Source organism: Xyrauchen texanus, chromosome 10, assembly GCF_025860055.1.
Source record: "Xyrauchen texanus isolate HMW12.3.18 chromosome 10, RBS_HiC_50CHRs, whole genome shotgun sequence".
NCBI lineage: Eukaryota > Metazoa > Chordata > Actinopteri > Cypriniformes > Catostomidae > Xyrauchen > Xyrauchen texanus.
Window position 1 is genome coordinate 11221991 of NC_068285.1, and position 22460 is coordinate 11244450.

Genomic DNA, 22460 nt, shown 5'->3' on the forward strand with positions numbered 1-22460 from the left:
TGCTTTGGTAACCTCTAAGGTTAAAAAAAGCACTATATAAGTGCAGACCATTTACCATATGACCATATATATATATATATATATATATACACACTGTAAAAAATGTCAGTAATTTTAACAGTAAAATACTGTAAAAATGCTACAGAAATAAAATGTTAATTGATTAACAAATATTAACTGTAAAATATACAGTAAAATGTTTTAATATGTTTTAAAAGACAATACAGTAGTTTTTACAATAAAATGATGTTAAAATTAAATTATTTTATTAATATTAAATGTAAAAAGTACGATGTTCCTGTATAATTAATGGTAAAAAGAACAAGAGAGTACATGTACTTTTTTAAAAGTAAATTATTGTTAAAATTACGGTAAAAAACAGCAATCAGAATATCAGTTATGTACACTGGGGTGTTCTGTGTTATATTTGATGTAATTTAATTTTAACTGCATTATTTAAATCTCACATGTGTTACCATGATGGTGTTTAGTGTTTGTGTGAGTGTCTTGAGCCACTACTGATGAACCTCATGTCATCATGTGACCTTCTATAGTTACTATGGTGATTAACAAATACCTTATAAAGTAAACAACATATTTTTACAGTTTCAGAAGCATATTTATGAAATTTATTTACAGTAAATTTAACTGAATTTTATTTATTTCTTTACAGTGAGTGCCAGCGTGTAAATTACAACCATTTTAAACTGTAAAATGTACAGATTGTTCTGTAAAAAGCTTAACATTTAAACTGTATTTTTTTACATAATTATTCTGGCAACCACAGCTTTTTTGGTAAAAACCACAGGATTTTGTTTTACAGTGTATATATATTTATATATATTATTCATTGTTTGTTCATGACTAAATGCATGAATTAAAGGAACCTTATTGTACAGTGTTACCAGCTTTTAATATCCAACATAAAAAATTCACACATCATTAATTCCAATGACAAAATATTAGCAGTTGAATAAATGCGCAGAGATTAGATTTGGTGCCATCGATGAGCAAGAAAAATAGTGAAGGTGGTTGAGGATATCGTCCCTGGCTCTGTGTATAAAGCTCAAATCTAGAATATTCCTTAGCATATATAGAAAATGCTCTTTGTGAGTGCAATCTCAAGTCATGGGAATGCTTTGGTCAAATGGTTTGGGAAGCAAGGAAACCTCGTGATCCTGAAAAAAATAAAATAAATCACTAACCAGGTGACATACTGCTCAAGTGTTTATCAAAGAGACCAAAAATCAACTCACTATAGGACAGTGAGCTCATACTACAATGTTAGCATGACCTAACATTTATGACTAGCAGAGACGTACTACGTAATTTCCTAGAAACGTCGGCGCTCCTTTTATAGCGTAATGTTTTTATACCGCTCTCGCTTGACATCACAATGCCCTGTGAGAATAGGCGGAGCCAGCCCCACCATCGCTGACCAATGAGTGCGCGTTATGCAAATGAGCACACGTAACTGAGTAATGGACGAGTGCTCCTCCCGCATGCACTCAGAGAAGCTACAGACCCTCGAACCTGCCTCAACGATGGGACTGCGCGTTTAGTCTCGTTTCAAAGATAAGAGGAGAGTTTCTTCTGAACTAAATTCGGACTTGTTTTCTTACTGGAGTTATTGAAGAGTGGAGGACGCGCAACATGAAGTACAAAGTAAGTGACATCTCTCCATTCACGCGCGCTATTTCCGTAAACTACATCAATATGGGTTCTGTTTATTAAGAGCAAGTATAATTCATATGTGCATCATGCCTAAGAATACATTAGTTTTTATTCTAAAATGAATGTGCAAATGTTTTATAGATAGATAGATAGATAATAAATAGAATACACAATATACTACATAAATGTATATATAGCTCAAATGTAGAATTTAATTGATATACATTAATTTCACAGATGTGTAAATGAAATAAGGGAACAAACTCTTTGAATATGCCTTATTAATAGGCTATCATTATTATCTGAATGTTCATTATTTAAGGGCATATTATTCATGCACTCTGGCATACCTTAAATCAATTCAGTGGAGGATAGGTTCCCTCTCAGGATGCTGTTTCTTTGGTTAAATACTCTTTAGCCTAACAACCGACTTGCTCCAGCTCTAAACAGCAGTGATTTCTGTGTCTAACCAACCATGCAATTATTGGATGATGGATATGATCCAAAAGCAAAGTGTAAATCACACCATTTATTACACGCTTAATACAAAAGCATTCTTTGAGCTCTTTTGGAGCATGCCTTGTTATTAATGATGTGATTTACACTCTGCATTTTTAAACTCGAGTTACTTGGAGCCACTTTTGGATATATGGTGCCATTCATTCATTAGCCAAGTCTCCAGCCTCTTTTCCAATTTGAGTCTTAATGTGATGCCATATAGCAAACAGCATGCATTCTGTTCAGAGTAACAGGGTAGCTGTTATTGTGTATTCCTTGTGGAGAAAGAAAATAAACTCACTCCAGGATTTTATTTGCATGTCAATGTGTGATTTGTGCAGAGATTGCAGTTTAAACTCAAGGGTCTGTTTCAAAGACGTCACGCAGAAAGGATGAATAGACTCCTTATTGAACGGTGTATCCAGTTTATATTCATTTATCTAGTTTAAATACATTTAAATGTCTTCTGTAAAGCACTGTTTAAACAAAAGTGCTACATTAACAATGTTTTACCTGCTATAGTTTATAGTGTTTAGTTTAATATTCACATTGAAAGTTAAAAACTAATGTTCTGTCATCATTCGTTTAAAATAAGTTGTTGTTTTTTAACCCATATGACTTTTTCTCTTCTGTGGAACACAAAAGGAGATGTTTGGCAGAATGTTGGCCTCAGTCACCATTCACTTTCATTTTAAAAGATACAATGAAAGTGAATGGTGACTGAGGTGGTCCGTGCCTAACATTCTGCCTAAAAATCGCCCGTTGTATTCCACTTGGAAAAAAAAGTCGTATAGGTTTGGAACAACATCAGGTCAGGTAAATAAATGTTGACAGGGTTGATTCAGAGTTGAACTGTTCCTTTAAGACTAATAAAGCTAGCCCCTCATGGAAGCAAACATAAAACCAGGCTGTAACTTTAGCTGTCATTCCCAGTTTTCCCAGCTGATCTGGGTGCACTCAGAGTACAGGACTAAACTTTGGCCAAGTCTGTGTGCTTCAACTCAAGTATACACAGTGTGGGGGCAGCTTTTCATTGAAGAGAATCTTGGCTCTTGTGTGCAATTCCCTCTCCATTTGCATATCTTTGAGGCTTCCAGCCCTTTGGGAAGATTTGCTTCCTACTTTGGTAGGAGGTTGGAGCTGCTGTTCCTGAATGGAATGCTTTTGTCTGCTTCACACTATCTGGGGAATGTGGAGTACTTGGCTGTTAGTGCATTGCAGACTGCTTGGATTCCTCTACAGTATGCCAATGAATCTCTCTTTTGCTCATTAGATTTGATTTCTTCAGGCTTGAAGCTTTGGGTCATGACACCATAGGCATAATGTAATCTCAACATACTGTATGTATATTTTTAGAAATATAAGAAACCTTTGATTTTGCTGGTAAAACATTTACATTTATGCATTTGGCAGATGCTTTTATCCAAAGCGACTTACAGTGCACTTATTACAGGAACAATCCCCCTGGAGCATCCTGGAGTGAAGTGTCTTGCTCAAGGACACAATGGTGGTGACTGTGGGGATCGAACCTAGTGACCTTCTGATTAAAAGATATGTGCTTTAGCCCACTACACCACCACCACTCCCATGGGTGGTGATTTGAGGAATTGCACATCAAAACATAGCCCACCGATACAGAGATCTTTTGGTTTGCCCGCGTTTTCTTGAAACTAGGGATGTGCACGAGTACTTGAGGACTTGGGTAAATAAGGGAGCTTATTTTGATCTATTTTGGGCCATTGTGGAGTAACTATAACGCAGGACTTTCCAGTGCTGTGTTTTGGCTTACGTAACTAGCTTAATCAGCCTGGTTGACCAACTTCATAAACTGTAGTTGGATGGTGAACTAGCAGGTCCAGCATCAAACCAGCACTGACCAGTATGAGAATTCATGCTAGTCTAATCTCAGTCTGATCTCCGGAAAATGACGTGACTGTAGCAAAATGTTTGCGAAATGATATTATGTGGTTTCTTACGCGTTTCGTGACAGTTCCGAGGTGAAACGGCCACAGTTTGGTGCTAAAAGATAATGTTCTCCCAGACAGATGAGGTTTGAAGATTAATACTCTATTGAGTTTTAAACCAACAGAACCAACCTCCCAATCCTAAACCTTAAATCTAAACCTACCTGATAGTCTCATAAAAGCAAATGTGTGATGAAAAACAATTGATGAAGCAACCCCGTCATTTACTTGTGTTTCTATGACACTTTCGGTTTACGTGTCGACTCAATGCTCTTCAAGACTTGTACCACAGTCCTATGTTTTGCAAGTTAAATGCTTTATTAGTTGAGCTACTGTGCAATGTTCATCGGTTTGAAACAAGCTTGTAAATCAGCTTACAAATCATTCACAATATTAAAAGTGTATAGACATAAAAATCGTTTTGCAAAAGAGCAGGAAGTAACATGATTTTATGAGACAGGGTTGTCAAAGCAAGTCTTTTCAGTGTGTTTGGGGGTCAGCACCATGGGGACAAACTGTTCACCCTGTTGTTGTTTTTGACACAGAACAACTGATGACCAGCACCCCTGGTGACACACAGGCTGTTGTCAGCTCATGGCCTGATAACTAATGTGTCGAACTCAATTGAGTGAACAGACAATACCACCTCCAGTTAGACTTGATTACGTTAACCTAACCAAAGCAAAAAGCGTTTTCATTGGTTCTTTGTACGTTGAATGGAGGTGACAATCCAAAACACTGAATCAACTGTAATCACTGTACAGACAAAATTACAAAATTTCTTCATTTCAAGAATGAAGAAAAGTGGCATTGATAGTTTGTAGGTTGGTGTGTGAAATAAAACAAAATCGGTGCAACTGTGGCTCATGTGGTAGAGCGGGTCGGCCGCCAATCGGTTCGATCGGTTGGTGGCCGATTCCCGGCCCACATGACTCCACATGCCGAAGTATCCTTGGGCAAGACACTGAACACCAAGTTGCTCCCAATGGCAGGCTAGCACCTTGCATGGCGGCTCTGCCACCATTGGTGTGTGTGTGAGTGAATGGGTGATTGGGACACAGTGTAAAGCGCTTTGGTAACCTCTAAGGTTAAAAAAGGCGCTATATAAGTGCAGACCATTTACAAACTGAAATATTTCAACAGGCGACGATTATTAAGTGATTTCTCTATATGTAGCCAGTATTGATGCCGGTTTGGGTACATTCAAACAAAACAATGTTTTATAGAATTTTAGGATGCAATGTGTCATCCATCAGATGCGTCCAGTGTGTGAACCTCTTTACGTTCCTCAAAAAACCCTCTTCTTGTCAAAGTAGCGTTTTGCAGTCGTTCTGAATAACGTGTTGGTTTTCACTCTTTTTATTTAAGATTAAGATTCAACTTTATTGTCATTGTGCAGAGTACAGGTACAGAGCCAATGAAACGCATATCCCAATTGAGCTGGGGTCAATCAGAGCGCAGGGTCAGCCATGAAACAGCGCCCCATGAGCAGATAGGGTCAATGGCCTTGCTCAAGGGCCCAACCATGGTATCTTGATGGTGCTGGGGCTTGAACCCCCAACCTTTCGGTCAGTAACCCAGAGCCTTAACCGCTGATCCACCACTGGCCCTTTTTTCTGTCCTATTTGAAAAGTTTTGCTTAGAAAAGTAAAAGCACATCTCTCCTCAAAAAGCCACACATTTTGCGGTATCATTCATGTCTGTAGCACAAACAGTGGTGGACGTGTCTAGGGGTTTGTTGAAATCGAATTATGTACAGTAAATTGGCTCTAGATTAGTGGCCAGACTAGAGAAAACAAAACATGACCTTGCTCTTGTTGACCATGAACCTTTGACTCTGGGTTGTGATGAAGTGGAAACAAAATATGAAAACTGTATCAGCGATTAAGTTCAAAATAAATGATAAAATCTCGCCATTGTGAAAGAAGCCACTCACGCAGTCATGAGGTGAAGTGCTGGTGCTAGTTAAATAATAAGTTCATGCAAGAGCTGCTTTTCCACCTTTGGAACGGTGAAGACACAAATCAGACTTCAAATCAGATATCTTGACGTCACAGAATGCAAAGGTCAGCCAGAACCCAGGCCCTGCCAACGTCAGTTATGTTTTCCAACAGGTGTGCAGTTGATTATCTAGGATGTTCTACGGAGTCATAAATAATCCCCATAACGTGGCAAACAAGCAGACCTGTATGGCCACTGATTGGGTTTCAGAGCCCCTGTTCTGGATCTGGGAACAGTTTGAGACAGTTACACCATAGATTTCCCCTTCAGGAGTACTCCGAAACGAGAGCCGACCCCTTTCAGACACAGTGAAACGTCTGTACCCTGCTTTTATGCTTTCTTTGGAGTCTCTTTTCAGTCTTATGTAACTGTGGCACAAATAGCTTGACAGGCACAAAGAAGTGATTAGCTTAAGTAAACGTTCTGGGGTTCTTTGCGCCTCTCTCTCTCTCTCCAAGCTGCTGTCCAAGTCGAGGGTTTTGTTTGGAAATTGACATTGTTCTCATACTGTCTGAGGGGAAAACGTAGGGGTTGCCCCATAGAAATGAAAAGAAAAGGGAAACATGAGGTAGAGGTTGGGTCAACAGAGTATAGTTTGTAGTGTGTTCGTGACTAGATTTGACTTGATTACCTTTGAAACAGTGAGTATTGTAATGTTTACGGAAAGACCCCATTCACTTTCATTGTAAGTGCCTTACTGGAACCCAGATTTAGCTTTTTTTTTAAGAAAATGAGGGGCAAGGAAGTTACTTTCTTTGTGGTAATCAACATAATGCCACAAATGCTGTCAATTGAGCTCAATTGCATTGAACCTGGAATATTCCTTTAATATTTATACCTCTATACTTTTGTGAAAACTGTAAAGAACTGTAAGTCAGAAATGGTCTTGTTTGTCATTTGTATTATTATAAGAATTATAAGAATTTTAGGAGAAACATTGGAGATAAAGTTTATACTTATATGAAACATAACTGGGAAGTCAGTTAAGGCTTCTGAGCTTTGAAAAGCAACATCTGAGCAATAAACTTTATTTTGGGTGGGTGCTAAATTATTTAAGGTATAAGGAACAAGTTCACTCAAAGAACTTTCCAATTAAACTACATTCCCATTCCTGAGGTTGCTTGTGTTGGAAAACGTTGGAGTATGAAGTCTTTTGTGTGAGTGACCGTGTGTCTATACATGCATGTGTTGGTCTGTGTGTGTGCGTAGGCCGTATCGGGGTGTTATTGTGCATAAAGGACACTTCTCAGCAGGCAATCCACATTCCCCAGGGTAAGAACAAGGGCTATTCACGGAGCAGGTCTCAACCAGCGCTCCACAACACAGTTCTGCCCTGTTTTAAAATACACGGACAAAGAAAAGCTTCTGAAGGAACCCAGAGCTTTGCTGCATACATGAACACGGGGGTTGCAATGATGCATCAAATAAGGAACTGTGAACCTTTAACAAAAATTAATGGTCAGAACCACCATAGAGATTTTGTGGGGGATACATCACCCATTATTAAGATTAGTAGTTGACCGATACATGTTTTCAAAGGTTGATTCTTAGAGGGATAATTCGTCCAAAAATGTTGTTTACTCAAATGCATAAATTTGTGTTTGACCCTAAAAACATTCTCTTTACGATTAGTCTTTTGAGAAAGATATTTATTTTCTAGTCATAAATAGACAAGAGCACACTCCATCAAAGCATTTCCAGAGCATATATACTATATTAGCATTTGTTTAGCACTGTGCAGAAGTCTTAGATGTTTTACAAAAAGATTTGTCTGAAGATGGTTATTTGATGTCTTCTACTTTAGTGTGTCTACAGGAAATATATTACAGGAAATATCTCAGATCTCAACATCATTGAGTCAGTCTGGGATTACATGAAGAGACAGAAGCAACCGAGAAAGCCTAAAGTAAATACATAAAACTGTGGCAAGTTCTCCACGATACTTGGAACAGCCTTGAAAAACACAAGTAGGGCTGAAACGGTTAGTCGACATTATCGCCAATAAAAAATTGTTGACAACATTTTTGTTGTCGAATAGTCACCTGATTTCATTTAACACAGCATGAGATCTTTTGAAACGCTAACGATGACGCAGGAGAGCAGCACTTCAGCTCACACTTGATTGAGGAGAGGAAGAACAGCTCACAGTCCAGATGCACTCCAAACTTTCCAAACATATTAAGGTGATGTAGAGAATTATAGTACATAAATGCAAAATAAGTAAATACAGAAGCAGTGTCGTCGTGAAGTAAAGCGGAGCCGTACGTGGTGTTCCGCTTGAGCAAAACTTGCCTGTCAGAGCGTCTAAAAAGGAAACACTGCGCCGTTATATCCTGTATTCAATGCAGCCTTCATTAAAGTTCAAATAATAAGGAAGCGGGCTGTATAAATAAGCACAAACTCCAAATCTGCCATTTGTCTGTGCGGTCAGAGTCACGTGAAAAACAGCGCGAGAGAGTTTCAAACTTCTCCCGGCTGATACACTGTCCCGTGCGGAGACGCTCATCACTGGCACACGCTCGCTGCAGCTAGATTATAACATGATTGCTCACGACATAGTGAGTTATAATAGGAGTGTCACGGTGTGTATCTTATGCTGAAGAAAATCGTCAATACGCAGCTCTATAAAGAAGAAAGAGTTTGTTTTTTGTGAGTTAAAGATGGATCAAAATCAAGTGAAAAAAAGGTGAGAGCGTGTAAGTCTTAGCCCGTTATACAATGCAAAAAAAATACATTTTGATTTTTTTTTTGGTTTGTTTTCCAATATAAATATCTAAATCTCCTTATGTATATTTACTTTAGCAGCTATACTGCAGAAGAAAAAATTGTTAACGGAGAATTTTGAATATAATATTATATAAATATAAATATTTTAAAATATCGGAAAATCCTTAAAACCAGATACATTTACCTGAGAAGACACATGTAAGATATTTCGACTTGCTTTTAGAGCAAATACCTTGAATATGAGTATATGTTTTCTTTACTTCACTGGCAGAAGTATGAACAAGTGAAATAATACACTTATGTATATATATTTACTCTATACACTCTATATATATTTTTAGACTTGCAGGCCTTTTTAAATAAATAAATAAATTACAGGTGCTGGTTTTGTTGTTTTTCTTGCGGCACACTGATTTTTGATGACGTGTTTTTTCTTGTTCCTCCATTTAGACTTGTCAGAGCGAAACATGGCTGCCCCATTGACCCAAAATCCTTCTGAAAGTAATTTACAGCAAGCTCATGTACTGCTTATCAGTGACAGACCACTACAGGCTTTCTCGAGAAGTGTGAAATTAAGATGACATTTAGGGGTGAATTTCCCGCCCTTGAAGTGCTGCCCCTGCTGTGACATCATAAATCTATCACACATCCAAAGCGCTCGCTTTGGCGAGATTATGTCTTAAACTATCTTCCACTGAATGAATGAACCCAGCTCACTCCATTTACACGGTGTAGCAAAAGCCTCCTTCAGTAGATGCAGGCCTGATGGTGTTAAAGCAAACACTGCCCACAAAAACGGCATTATGCAATATTTCGCGTTTACAGCTAGCTAGTGATTAGGTAACGTTCAAACAAGACACTTGATAGGGGTCAAGTCGACATTCATACAGTGGCATCTGTCTAATGTTTCTTGATCTGCAGTATGTGAACAAACTAGCAGTAGTGTTGGGGATGCTACGATGCTAGCTTCAGGCTAAAGGGTGGTACAAAGGTTCTAGACAAGTTAATGAGGTTGTCAGTGCTGTAAATAAAGACATAACAGCAGAAAAGTACATGAAACAAGGCTGTGGATGTTTAAATAAGCAGATAAGTGGTAAAACTGATCTTTTGGATTAGAGAGATGAGTTTTGAAGAACATGTTATTTCTCCACTCCTACAACAATATGGGTCTTGTTTTCAGTAACTATGCTGAAAGTTTGCCAGTTTATGGTTACTAAGTGTTACGGCTAGGCCATAGGCTGGTGCATATCGTGTATTTATAGGAATGTGTCAAATAGTAGAGATTTACTTTAGCGTTAAAATAGAGATTCATATTAGTGCATGAAATTGTTATGTGTTGTTAGGCACAACGTAAAGCGGAGTTAAAGTGGCATGAATTACGATTTTAGTCATACTGCCCACCCCTAATAAGTGCTATATTGTTCAGGTCTATGGCACATTCACAACAAAACTAACCGTAGACTTCTGCTTAGGTGGTTTAAAGAAATGCTAGTGTGGTTTAAATGTGTTCAAGGAAAAGCATCCTCTGTCTGGTGAAAGCCTTTGAAGTTGTTATGTTGGCTGGGCTATGTTTGGGGTGTTTGTTAGTTGGTTGGTGGGCAGGTGGGTGGGGATTTTCGCTAGTGTTGTAAGTGTCGTCACTGGCTTTAGTGTGGGCGATCGCTGATTCACTGCACAGAGAAACAAGAGGGATAACTAATACAGACATCATACAATCATACAACTCTTTCTTTTGATGCCCCTTAAAGCCTTATACTGATAGGTCAAAATGCAAACTTGTGGAACTTGGCACAACCAACCACTGTGACGTAGTCAAAAATGTGTCACGATGTAATCTGCCCTCTTTGGTTGGGTGGGAGTTTCCAGGAAGGTAACGTTCAATACACCAGATTTAAAACCTCATGCAGTGTGTTATTTCTAGTTAACAGCTGTCTGTGTCACAACCTTCACTTTGAATGATCATTCTGCGGTTACAGATGGATCAATTTGTTGGGTTTGTGTAATACACTGCAGAACATTTCATTGTTATAGGCAGCTGTTTGCTAAATATAGTGCAGAATTCGAACTGAAGTATGTAGTGTTGGGTAAAAACATGCATTTTTCAATTCATCATGATCTTATGAAACTTAAACCCCAAGATCTGTTTTTTATACTACAATACGAGCAAATCATGCGCATAAGCGTCCAACTTTCACACTATGTGTCTAAAAATCTATGATTAGCCACTGGCCGGTTACTAACTTACTAGTACTTACTAACGATTGAGTAGTTTAGTGGAGAAGTACAGCACCGAGATCGTTACGTGTAATTATGTTTGTCCAAAGAAGTGATCCTCACAATCCATTTGTCATTGAATAAGGTCACTTTTAATGTCCTTCTTGGTTTTTACAATCAGTAGTTGATCAAATAGCAGGGATGTGGTAAAGAAGCCATTCAACTCTGCTCTGTTTAATATGTGCTCAACCAAAACACTTCTATCGGGAAGACACGCAGGCTTGAGTGAGGTTTAAGATGCCATTTATTTGATAGAATGTAAAACAGAAAAGTAATGTCTCACTCTGTGGCGTAGGCCCCGTCTGGCGGTCCGAGGGAGTTGTACTCGGAACCATCATATCCTGCCGGAGATAGGAGGCAGGGGCGAGGAGCCTACCCCTGTGCAGGACGTGACTCAACTGGTGGTGGTGGGGTGGGGGAGGTTGCCGTGTTTGCACACTGAAACAGCAATGTGATAGATTGTGAGCAGACATATAAAGCAACGGCTTGCATGGCTAGGAGTTACCCCGCTAATGATGTGATGATGTACAGCTGCTAGTCTTCCCGCTAGAACTATGCTGCGCTTCCATTTCTGTGAGACATTCGCTGAACTGCCGCTATTCTTAAAGGGACAGTAATGTTTTACCACGTGTTCTATGAATTAACGTAAATACACGTGAATAGTAAATATTATGCATGTAAACAACAAACAAGTAGAAAAATATTTATATATGCAATATAATATACGCAATTTCCACACGTATTGATGGAATACACAGAATTTGTGTATTGCTAAAATGTGACCAATGATTAAAGCCAATGATGAAATACATGTGTAGAATTTATATTTTAGTAGAAGTTAGAAGTTCCCCTGTATAATTAACAGCCTTAGTAGAGAGAGCATTTCTTGAATCCGAATCGAATTGGGAAATCTGCATCAATACTAGCCCTATTTTTGTCAATGTTCTTCGTTTAAGTCATCAGTTGTTTATTGTCAATTATCTTATCTTACAAAACCTGTCAAGAAATTGTCACGCTCATATTTCACCACCAAAATAAAAAAAATTTTAAAAATCTGAAATAGCAAATAATCATTTGCAGAAAAAAAATTCAACCTATTTTTTTTTTTGCATTATTATATTAATTTAATGACAATTGATTATTACTGTAATGCAAAAAAGCATTTGTTGTACTGCTTTTACTTTATGAAGATTTAAATAAAAATGATCAATTAATATAGTTGTATAACGGTAATATTAATACAGTAATAAAGTCATAATTACTGTAATACAGTAAATCAATTATTGTCATGAAACTGTCATCACTAAAATCTTAATTGTTCTAAAAATATGCTTCATTTTCTTCATGAAAATCTTTGGATATGAGGGTGAAATTTGACATGTTTTCATGAGATTCTCCCCGTCAGTGTTTGCAGAGACTGAATTCCAATGTACTTGCCAAGATATCAAATACATATGAGGAAAAAGAGTTAATAAAAGATGACCTTCTGAAACACAGAGTCTTTTCAATTCACATTGTGTTATGTAATATCTTTCCATCCACAATATCCTCTCTCGTGTTGATGCGTGTTCTAGCCCTGGTGTTCACGTGTAACTTTACTGTACGTCAAAGTGCATTGATTGAGCACTCTATTGTGATTTGGCTTGGGGCATGAAAATATTGATCCCATATTGCTGCCATTACATTCACTGCTTGCTAAAAGCAAACAAACTTGCATGCAACTATTATCTTTCCCCTAATCACGACTTATTTAGTGTCATTCACCCTTAAATTCTGTTTTGCCTCATAATAAGTGAAATCAAGTTACTGTAAGCTGTGAATTAGTGCAAGAAATTATCCAACGTAAACAGAGAACTGCTGTAGCCTACTGGGAGTGTTTGGCTATCCAAAAGAACGTTTATCCAACCTGGTCCCCCGCACGTATCATCAGGTCGTTTTTAGAGTCATTATCATAATTATCTTCTATATTTACGCAAGTGAAATTGGAGTAAAAGAAGGTGCTGTTTCACTCGACCTGCTCAGACCGCCCTCCCCTCAAGGGAACGTTGAAATGAGCTGGCCTTAATTTCACACCGCTTCATTTCACCAGTGGAACAAACCACTTTTGGCAAGGTGGGGGGGTTATTCATTGGGCAAAACCATAGGTTTGTTTGCATAGTGCTTTTTACACCCTGAGGGTACAGAATCTTGCAGCCTGTCGGTGTCTGGCAGTAACGTTGTGGGGATTTTTCCCTTGTACACTTTAGTGTACGCAATTACTTAATCAACCACAATGCTTTTTCTGGGGTGAAGCCAAAACCACCCAATGAGAGTGCATTTCAGTAGAAGGTGGGGACTCTGTTACGGTAGCAATTTGGTTGTGTAATAGCTTCAGGTTTTGGATCAGTAGGCACGTATTCCTTCTCATAGGCCTATAGGCAAACTCCAGTGTTGATTATACAAACACAAACTGTCTCACCACAAAACAAAACATCTTTATTTAGACTGGATGAGTCATGAGTTTCCCAAAAGTCTCAGAGCAGAAACGTGATGAAAAAGGCATTGCATCAAGGTGCTCCAGATGCAGATTGCAAGTGCAACTCAACTAAAATGCAGGCTGATGAAAACTTATTCATTTTTACAGTCGTTTTAGGGTTTATTTACATTACATCGTCAATACAATTGGCTGTAACTTTACCCAGAAAAGGTTAGTAAGTGATTTTATCACACTAAAATCATTTTTACATGCATATTGTTTATGTTTTGTGGCTATACCTTTGAAAAAGTGAGATTTGGACATGAAAAATGGCTCCCATTCAATCCCATTTTAAGTGCCTCACTGGAACCCAGATTTTTGCTCTTTTAAAGAAAAGGATATAGAAATCACTACAAAATATAGAAATCACTCTGGATCAATAATTGATCATAAATGGCAATATGACATATTTGAAGTGAGTATCATATGTACTTCTATTTGAAACAGTCATACAAATCGTACACCCCTTCCTGCAGTATCATTTCTCCCACAGTCCGAACTACCTGGACAATAACATTTTATTTACAATTACATTTATGCATTTGGCAGACGCTTTTATCCAAAGTGACTTACAGTGCACTTATTACAGGGACAATCCCCCCAGAGCAACCTGGAGTTAAGTGCCTTGCTCATGGACACAATGGTGGTGGCTGTGGGGATCAAACCAGCAACCTTCTGATTACCAGTTCTGTGCTTTAGCCCACTACGCCACCACCACTCCGCTTGTTTGTTGATGTCTGTTGCTATACCGTTAGATTTATACCGGTAGAGTTATCACAATCATGAAAGATTAGCATGTAATTTTGATGCAGATAACGCAGAGTTTCTGTCACGGTTGGAGTCTAAACTGTTGAAGCTAGCTTAAAGCTAGTTTAGAGAGGTCTTACAGGTCTTTACAGAGTCGATCTGCGAGTTTGTTACAGTGCTTGAAACATGAGCTGAAAGATGCAAGTCAGTTGTTTTGTACATGCACTTCTTCAGAACTAAAGTGTTGCATTGGTAGCGCTAGTAAATCCATTTTTTTGCACGGAAACGTTGCAAAAGAGGAAATGTGTATGATAGCGATAAATGTAGTAAACGCTATGAATGGAATATTTTGATGTCACTCCTGCTTACATATTTTGACTGTGTATAGAGGTGACAACAGCGAGGACAGTTTGCATGATTGATCTGGCTTGTTATCTTTACACCATCACTGTTGCACTTCAACACTGCAGTCCATTTTAACTTTAACTTTTGCAAGTTTTAGTGATGGGTATGATACCTCAAATTGTGTGGCTTGTTGAGAAGAGGTGTGCTATTACTTGTCTAAGCAATCAGACATACTATTTTCACCTGGCTGATGATAAAATGGGCAAAACATCCCATAGACTTACTATGAAGGAGCCATATACTGTATCAGACAAACATATAGGGTGTTTCTCAATCCTAAGAATGTAGAGAATGGACTTGTGTTCTTATGGAGACCAGTATGACACACTACCTTGGAAGAACAATCTCGGAAGGACAGGAAGATGTAGTATGCATCCATTGTGATCTTCCTGTTTGAATCTAGTGAGAGATCTACTGGCATTATCACACCAGTGACAGCATTAAGATCATCACACCAGTGAGTTTTTGCAGAACTAGTGACACGTTAAAAGAAAGTCTGTAAACAATTATTTCCTCCATGTTTATTACTGTATTAAAATGATGCCTAAAAAAATCAACAAATGTTGACGGAGTATAACGACTCTCACGAGCCGTCAGACATTAGCGAGCTTACAGCGGGAAACTCTTCAGAAAAAAACAAAGCACTAAATGTCCTTTGTCTGCCACCGTAGTATGAGTTCTTACCCACAATTCACCATCCGATGCATTCTCGAAATCAAGGGCACATCCGGGTAATTTCCTGCGTTCTCTGTACTTGCGTTCACGAGGATTGGAATCGAACTTCGGCAGTGTATGATGATGTAGAACGAGTCCAGGAAAACGTAAGAACACAAAAGAATGCACATTGAGAAACAGCAATAGACTTATTAGGCCAGTAAGTAACCACCTATCAATGCATTAACAACCACATATCAAACCCCTGGCAACCAACCAGAGCATCCTAACACCTTGTTGATGAGTTTTTCACACTCACACTTTCTTTAATATTTATATATTATATTTATATTATATATTTATGCATTTGGCAGACGCTTTTATCCAAAGCGACTTACAGTGCACTTATTACAGGGACAATCCCCCCAGAGCAACCTGGAGTTAAGTGCCTTGCTCAAGGACACAACGGTGGCGGCTGTGGGGCTCGAACCAGCATCCTTCTGATTACCAGATTACCAGTTATGTGCTTAGACCACTACACCACCATCACTCCTTTAAACGTCCTACTAGAGCTGCTTCCTGTTCAATGCATTCTGTGCTTCTTTGTATTATTTCTGAGCAAATAAGCCTTCAACTAGCTGAATGGAAGACACAAACACAAAATGCTCCTAATAGACAATAGTGACTCTAGAGGTCACGTTCTTAAGTTCACTGTATTAGCCCGCTATGGTTCTCCCGGTAGGGGATGTTATCATGCCCTAATGCGGGTAACCGAGGCCATGAATGTGAGACAATAGCCATGCGACCAGACGCACAATCAGAGATAATGATGTTGCTCAAACAGGAAGGTTCACATGGGAACCAGTTTACTTAGCATTGTGGGAAAAGCTCACGAAGGCACACACATGCTCTACTAAGATAGAACTGAAGGAAAAGCTGATAGACACACTGTTCAGAGTGAAGATAGTGTCTGTAGCACTGGTAGTTTTTGGTTTGGGGAGAGTTGGAATATTTACACATGTGCTAGACAATATATGCTGGATAGACGATACAATAGTTGGACGATTTTGGGCAGTTTAGAGATTATAGTCATCGCCTGATAACTGTTTCACCATTGTGCCTTTTGTTTAGCAGAAACGGGCCACTTCTATTAAAATGAATGGGAGAAATAGGAACGTCCCACGGTCAACAGATGTAGAAAGGAAGTCCCGCCTTATTAAGTAAAAAAAAAAAATATCAGCTTCTAGATGCAGATATTGCCTGTCAATCAACTCGAGAATGTGCATGCGCATTAGCTATACAAGCTGGGACATTTTCGTTTTTTACCGTAATCTGAGGTAAAGAAGCACAATTTTTGATACCAGTGATGTCAGATTTTACTGCTGATTTGAAGTATGTTCTTTGATCGAAATCCCTGTCTTTTCCCATTCAAGTAGATAGGAGCTGCACTTTACAATGAAAAATAGCTGCCAGGGAGCATTTCAAAGATGGCCGCCAAGTGGACTGACTTGCTAAAACCCAGAATATTCCTTTAAATTTGAATTGAAAATGGATTGAATTTCAATTTATCTGAACTGAATTGAATCACAAGCTTATGGTTAATATGGTTGTAATTCCCTCTTTCCGAAATTGTAGTCAGCAATTCACTAAAATTAAAACACACTGTAGAATGTCTATTAAATCTTTACCTCATACATATTTGAAGACATGATCTGAAATGATCTTATTCTGTGTCCTGGCACAACATTAACTTTTTATCTCCAAGCGGTTTTAAATGACTGACTGACAAATGGTTTTACAGCATGGCCCTTGGAGAAATATTTTGGCTACCGAGTGGTTGAGCAGATTTTATGATTATTTTCCTAGTTTGATCTGGGTCGACTCGGACAGCCGTTGAGTTATTATTGAAGCACTGTGGATGAAACGGCTGCTTTTGAAGGAAACTCCCAGCAGACTGCTATACTACATGGTTAGAGTTACTGGGATGTATTTTAGCCATGAAATTGTGGTATTACAGGGAGGTTACTTTAAATCTCAGACCATAAGAATCCACTAAATATGTCCAAAATCACCATGTGTAATCGTGTAATATGCCAAGCGCATGCATCACTGACTGTGAAAACATTAAACAAATGATTCAATACTCAGATGGAGCCGTTGACTGGCGGTTGCACTCTGACACTTAAACTGATAATCATTATTTTGGACATTGAATGAAAGATTATTTCTTCTCTTAACAGAATCTGATGGCTAAGGCGTTGTACGACAACGTCCCAGAATCCCCGGAAGAGCTGGCATTCCGCAAGGGTGACATCCTGACTGTCATCGAGCAGAACACTGGCGGCCTGGAGGGATGGTGGCTCTGCTCGCTCCATGGTCGCCAGGGCATCGCCCCTGGCAACCGCCTCAAACTGCTTATTGGACCCATGTTTGATGGACAGACATCTTCCTCCCCCTCCCCTCCACAGGGTTACGCCCTTCAGCAGAGAACACTTACCGCTCAGGGTATATACCAAGTGCCCCCTTCCCACCAGAGCCCTCAAGGACAAGGCATCTACCAGATCCCCCAGTCAAACGACGTGCATAAGGTGCCACAGAGAAGCGCACCAACTGTGGATGGAACTCCTTCCAAGGTAGGAAACTTAAGGCCAAAGTATACTTTGGTTTTCCGTGTGCCGGTACGTCTTAGGCACAAAGTGTTTGACTCAAATTTCATCATCAGTACATTATGCACTCTTTGCATTATTCATCGTTAGTGCATGCGCATGACTGTGCTAAAACACGCAGTCTTAGTGCATCGAACATGTATGGGTGTATATGTTCTGAAAATAGAAAGACGGAGACATTCACCTCTCACTTAACAATTACATTGGCACTTGTGGTGAACATGTGGCATATGTTGACAAGGTATGTGATTTTTGGTGTAGGGTGCTTTCAAATTCATATGAATGTGTTGCAATTACAAAATTGTTCTGTGGAGGTATCTACTGGTAATTAGGGATGCAACAATACTACTATTTCTCTTCCAATCCGATTCCAATATTTGAAATCTCAGTATCGGCCGATACCGATCCGATACCAGTGATGTTTTTTGGCATAATCTGTTCTGAATATCTTCACATTATTGTGTGGAACTAATTGGGAGAACTCTTTAATATGTAAAGAAACACAAACCTCCAACTACACATTATTTCAATATAAATGTATAGCTGATTAAGAAACACTTTATTATTAACACTAATATTATTACATTTTCCATTCAACTTTTCATTCTCACAGTTATTTTTTGGAACTCATTCAACTTAAATATTATTATAATTTGTAAACAAATAATAATATAATAGTAATATATAGTATATCTCAATCGTGCACCTTTAACTTTTAAACCCTCACGCTTTTATTTTGACATTCTGAACTCTCCAGGACGTCCTGTGTGTGTCTGTTTGTAGGCAAGTTCACATTAGTTTAATTCACTTCTTATTCAAAATCTGGTCAAATGCACCTCCGGTGCCGTTCTAACTGCATATAATAAGTGAACCGAACTATTGAACATCTACAATCTGAGAGGTTGTTCGTGAGTAGCGCTCAAATATCGCGCACCGCTTGAAGGCTAAAAATAGCCGCATGTGTGTGTATACAGAGCAGCGCCTTTCACTGACACGCTGGAGGTGCGCATACTATATATTTACTTATTAAACAGCCTTTTGTGATTTACAGAGCTATCACACGTCTTCAAGTGGCTTTGAATAAAGTGCTCGAGTCATATGATCTACTTTAATTGTGCTTTTATGTAATTTTTCGAGCTTGACAACGAACATGACTAACACACAGTATTGGATTTGGATCGGGCTCGTCGGATTGATACCCGATCCGTCTAAATGCTTCAGTATCGGAGCCGATACCGATGCAGGTATCAGATAAGTGCATCTCTACTGGTAATGCTGTACTTTGATATACTGGTACCACTGGTACAAATTATAGGGCTAGGTAAATATTATATATATATATATATATATATATATATATATAAGGTTTTTTATTTAATTTAAACATAACAAAATTCTATCAAATTGAATTTTGTGTAATGAAATTGAAATGCTATGGTAGGGATTCTCATTTTGTTGATTGTGATCTACCATAAAGTCATACTGTGAAGAATAGTAATTTGAGTAATAAAGTTTAATTAAACTTTACGTTTTTAAGTTTCTAAAACGTTTCTAAATACTTGATTCTGCAGTTAAAATCAAAGCATTATTTTCTTAATTTGTTTCTTTGTTCTTACTTTTTAATTTTGTGTTTACTAGTCTTGATTAATTACTTGATATCTTGCAACAATGTTTATTAAAATTAGTTAGTATTTCGTTGTGGTGTCTAAATTAGTCATCAAATATCGTCAAAATTCTTTTAAATATATTCAAAATGGATATTGTGATTGAAATGTACCCAAATTCATAGAATCAAGGTCGAATCAGAAAATCTGTATCAACCTGCCGTTAAAAATTATATTATCAATCTAACATTTTAGATTTTTAGCATAAGCCATAGTTTTTATGTAATTAACTATGGTGTTACTACTGTAATATGGTGTTAATATAGTAACCATGTTTTAACTTTGTGGTTACTATGATTGTACTACAAATATCATGGTGATATAATTGCTACTGTAGTAAATCCATGGTTTATTTTTGGGAGGTAAGGTAAGGTTAGGGGTTGGTGTAGGGTGTCTGTGGGACTCTAAATAAACACAATATAATACACTGCAGTGATGCCCCTATATTGTATGTTATTATTGAATTGAGTGGAAATGGTATCTGCCAGTATTTGCACCGGGTGCATATAGCATCTACACTATGCATGTACCAAAGAAGATGCTTTTTGTTGCACTTAGTGCAAATAGTCGCTGCCAAGATGTTAACATAATTTGATTAGAGACCTAGAAATAGTGCAGAATCTTAAATATTTAGTCTAGATTAAAGTCCAGCTTACAAGTGTCTTTGTGTCCTGTCAGAGGCCATTCTGGAACTGAAATGCTGCGCACTTTAAATTGAGCTGTTTTGTAACATCCTGACGATGCATTGGACTGCTCTGACGCTCGCTAAATGGAGCGTGTGTGTGTGTGTGTTTAAGAGAGAGGAAGGGCATTTTGTGTTTCATTAAAAACTGTGTCACCTCATTTTCTTGCAACAGTCAAAGGTGCCAATTTAACCAAAGTTGTTTGTGAATGTTCCTCTGAATATCTCACCCATATAATTAATATGCACATACCACATCTATAGTGCTTCTCGTCCCACTTCAAGAGACAGTGTAGGGCTGCACAATGAAAGTATTTCTTTACTTTTTAAATGATATATATATATATATATATATATATATATATATATATATATATATATATCCTTTAAGCATTTTGAATAACTAGGTTTGGAGTTCGGGAGTGTTAATGGTCAAGGTTACTGCCCGTCCACCACAGATGATCTTGAGATCACTCTTTAAAAGCAGTTTTGTTTGCATTAAATCAGGGTTTTGTTGGCATACCTTGGGCAAAGTTAGGTTTGGCTTGCTGTTTTGTTAGTTGGCATACAGAGGAATGCCACACCTTGTTTGTTGTTTTGCAATGGGTTTGGCATTACAGTTGGTCAGATCTAGGCATGACATAAAAGGGTGTGCCCACATCTGTAAATACAGTGTTCAGCTGATGTTCATCCAATATGAGTGATCCTTAAAGTGTTTTACAAAGGTGTGGCATAGCAGAAAGTGCAACAAAAATAACAGTTTCCTGTTTCTCTCCTGCTCTGATTTCCTGTGCTGTACGATCACAATAATCACCTTCTCTGATCTATTGAAAATGAAAATGAAGATGAGTGCAGTTGAGATCTTTGGTTTCTGAAGAATAATACATGCAATTTCGTTCTTATCTGGACATTAAACAAATTTGTATTATTAGACGTGCTTGCTAGGTTACATTTCAAAGTAATCTCAACATCAAAAAACCACTTAAATCATCTTTGCAAATGCATTGTAATGCCCAGACAACCGGCCATAGTAGCATCATGACTGTGAGTTTTGCATGGTCAAGCACAACCTTCTGAAAATGTGAATTCCATATTCTAATTCTTGCATTTTTAAGTTCTAGAATGTTTCATTTGATTCCAGAACACAGTCTAGCTGTATTGTCGTACAGTTAAAATGAAGGCGTTCGCACATGGATGAGAAACGCTACACTGAGTCGTGGCTAGGTCATGGCACTGGTATCAAACACGGGGCACGTCGATGCGGATCAGGTTGACGACAGTACACACAAAAGTTACCAATGTTTTTCCCTTCTTCAAGAATGGTGGAAGCTAAAGTAAATGATCTGTCCTTTGATAATGATTTGGGTTAAATTTAATGGTAAATATGCGAGTTGCGCTCTGTGGCACGGCAGCCTCCGGAGTCCTAGCTGGGCATCGCCAACAGACGCCGAGTGGCAGCCGTGTGCGTACCGTCATTGAAAACAGTTGTTTCGAACCCCTTAAGGCCCATAGCTTGCGTATGATGTTTTTAGTGCTGGCTCTGGGCAGTATTTGGGTGCATAATGACACACTGTAAGGTTTGGTTTGCTAAAGTCTGGCTCTGTTGTTTAGGGCAGTTCTGTCCCTGCTTGACCCGCAGGGTACAGTGATCTAAAGCTGCCCACAGATGCCCTATTCATGCCAGCCAAAGCCTGGCCCAAGCAAAGGCTGTCTCAAAGATTTACACAACCACACAATGTCCTTCACAGAGCTGGTCCTTATGGGAAGAGATGAGATATTTGTCCCGTCAGTGCCTAGAGTTTGGCTGACATCAGATATTGACAGCTTGTGAAGTAAACCACTATTCTAATGAATAATATAGCATTCATCAAGTTGAATGTTGTGACTTTATGCACAACATTCCAGCTTAAAAACATGAACTAGAAAGAGTCACTTAAAGATTTACTCTTCATGTTATTCCAAAATTGTGTATTTCGTCCGTGGAACACA

General features: G+C 38.4%; 1 protein-coding gene across 1 annotated transcript in view; it reads left to right on the top strand.

Moving 5' to 3' along the window:
• The first annotated feature begins 1520 nt into the window (after nucleotides 1-1520).
• Nucleotides 1521-22460, top strand: part of LOC127650187 (enhancer of filamentation 1-like) — a 35197-nt gene continuing 14257 nt past the window's right edge. The window contains exons 1-2 of the mRNA XM_052135440.1: nucleotides 1521-1665; nucleotides 17700-18092. Coding sequence (XP_051991400.1) covers nucleotides 1654-1665; nucleotides 17700-18092 — 405 coding nt within the window. The 5' untranslated portion in view covers nucleotides 1521-1653. The remainder of the gene's footprint in view (nucleotides 1666-17699; nucleotides 18093-22460) is intronic.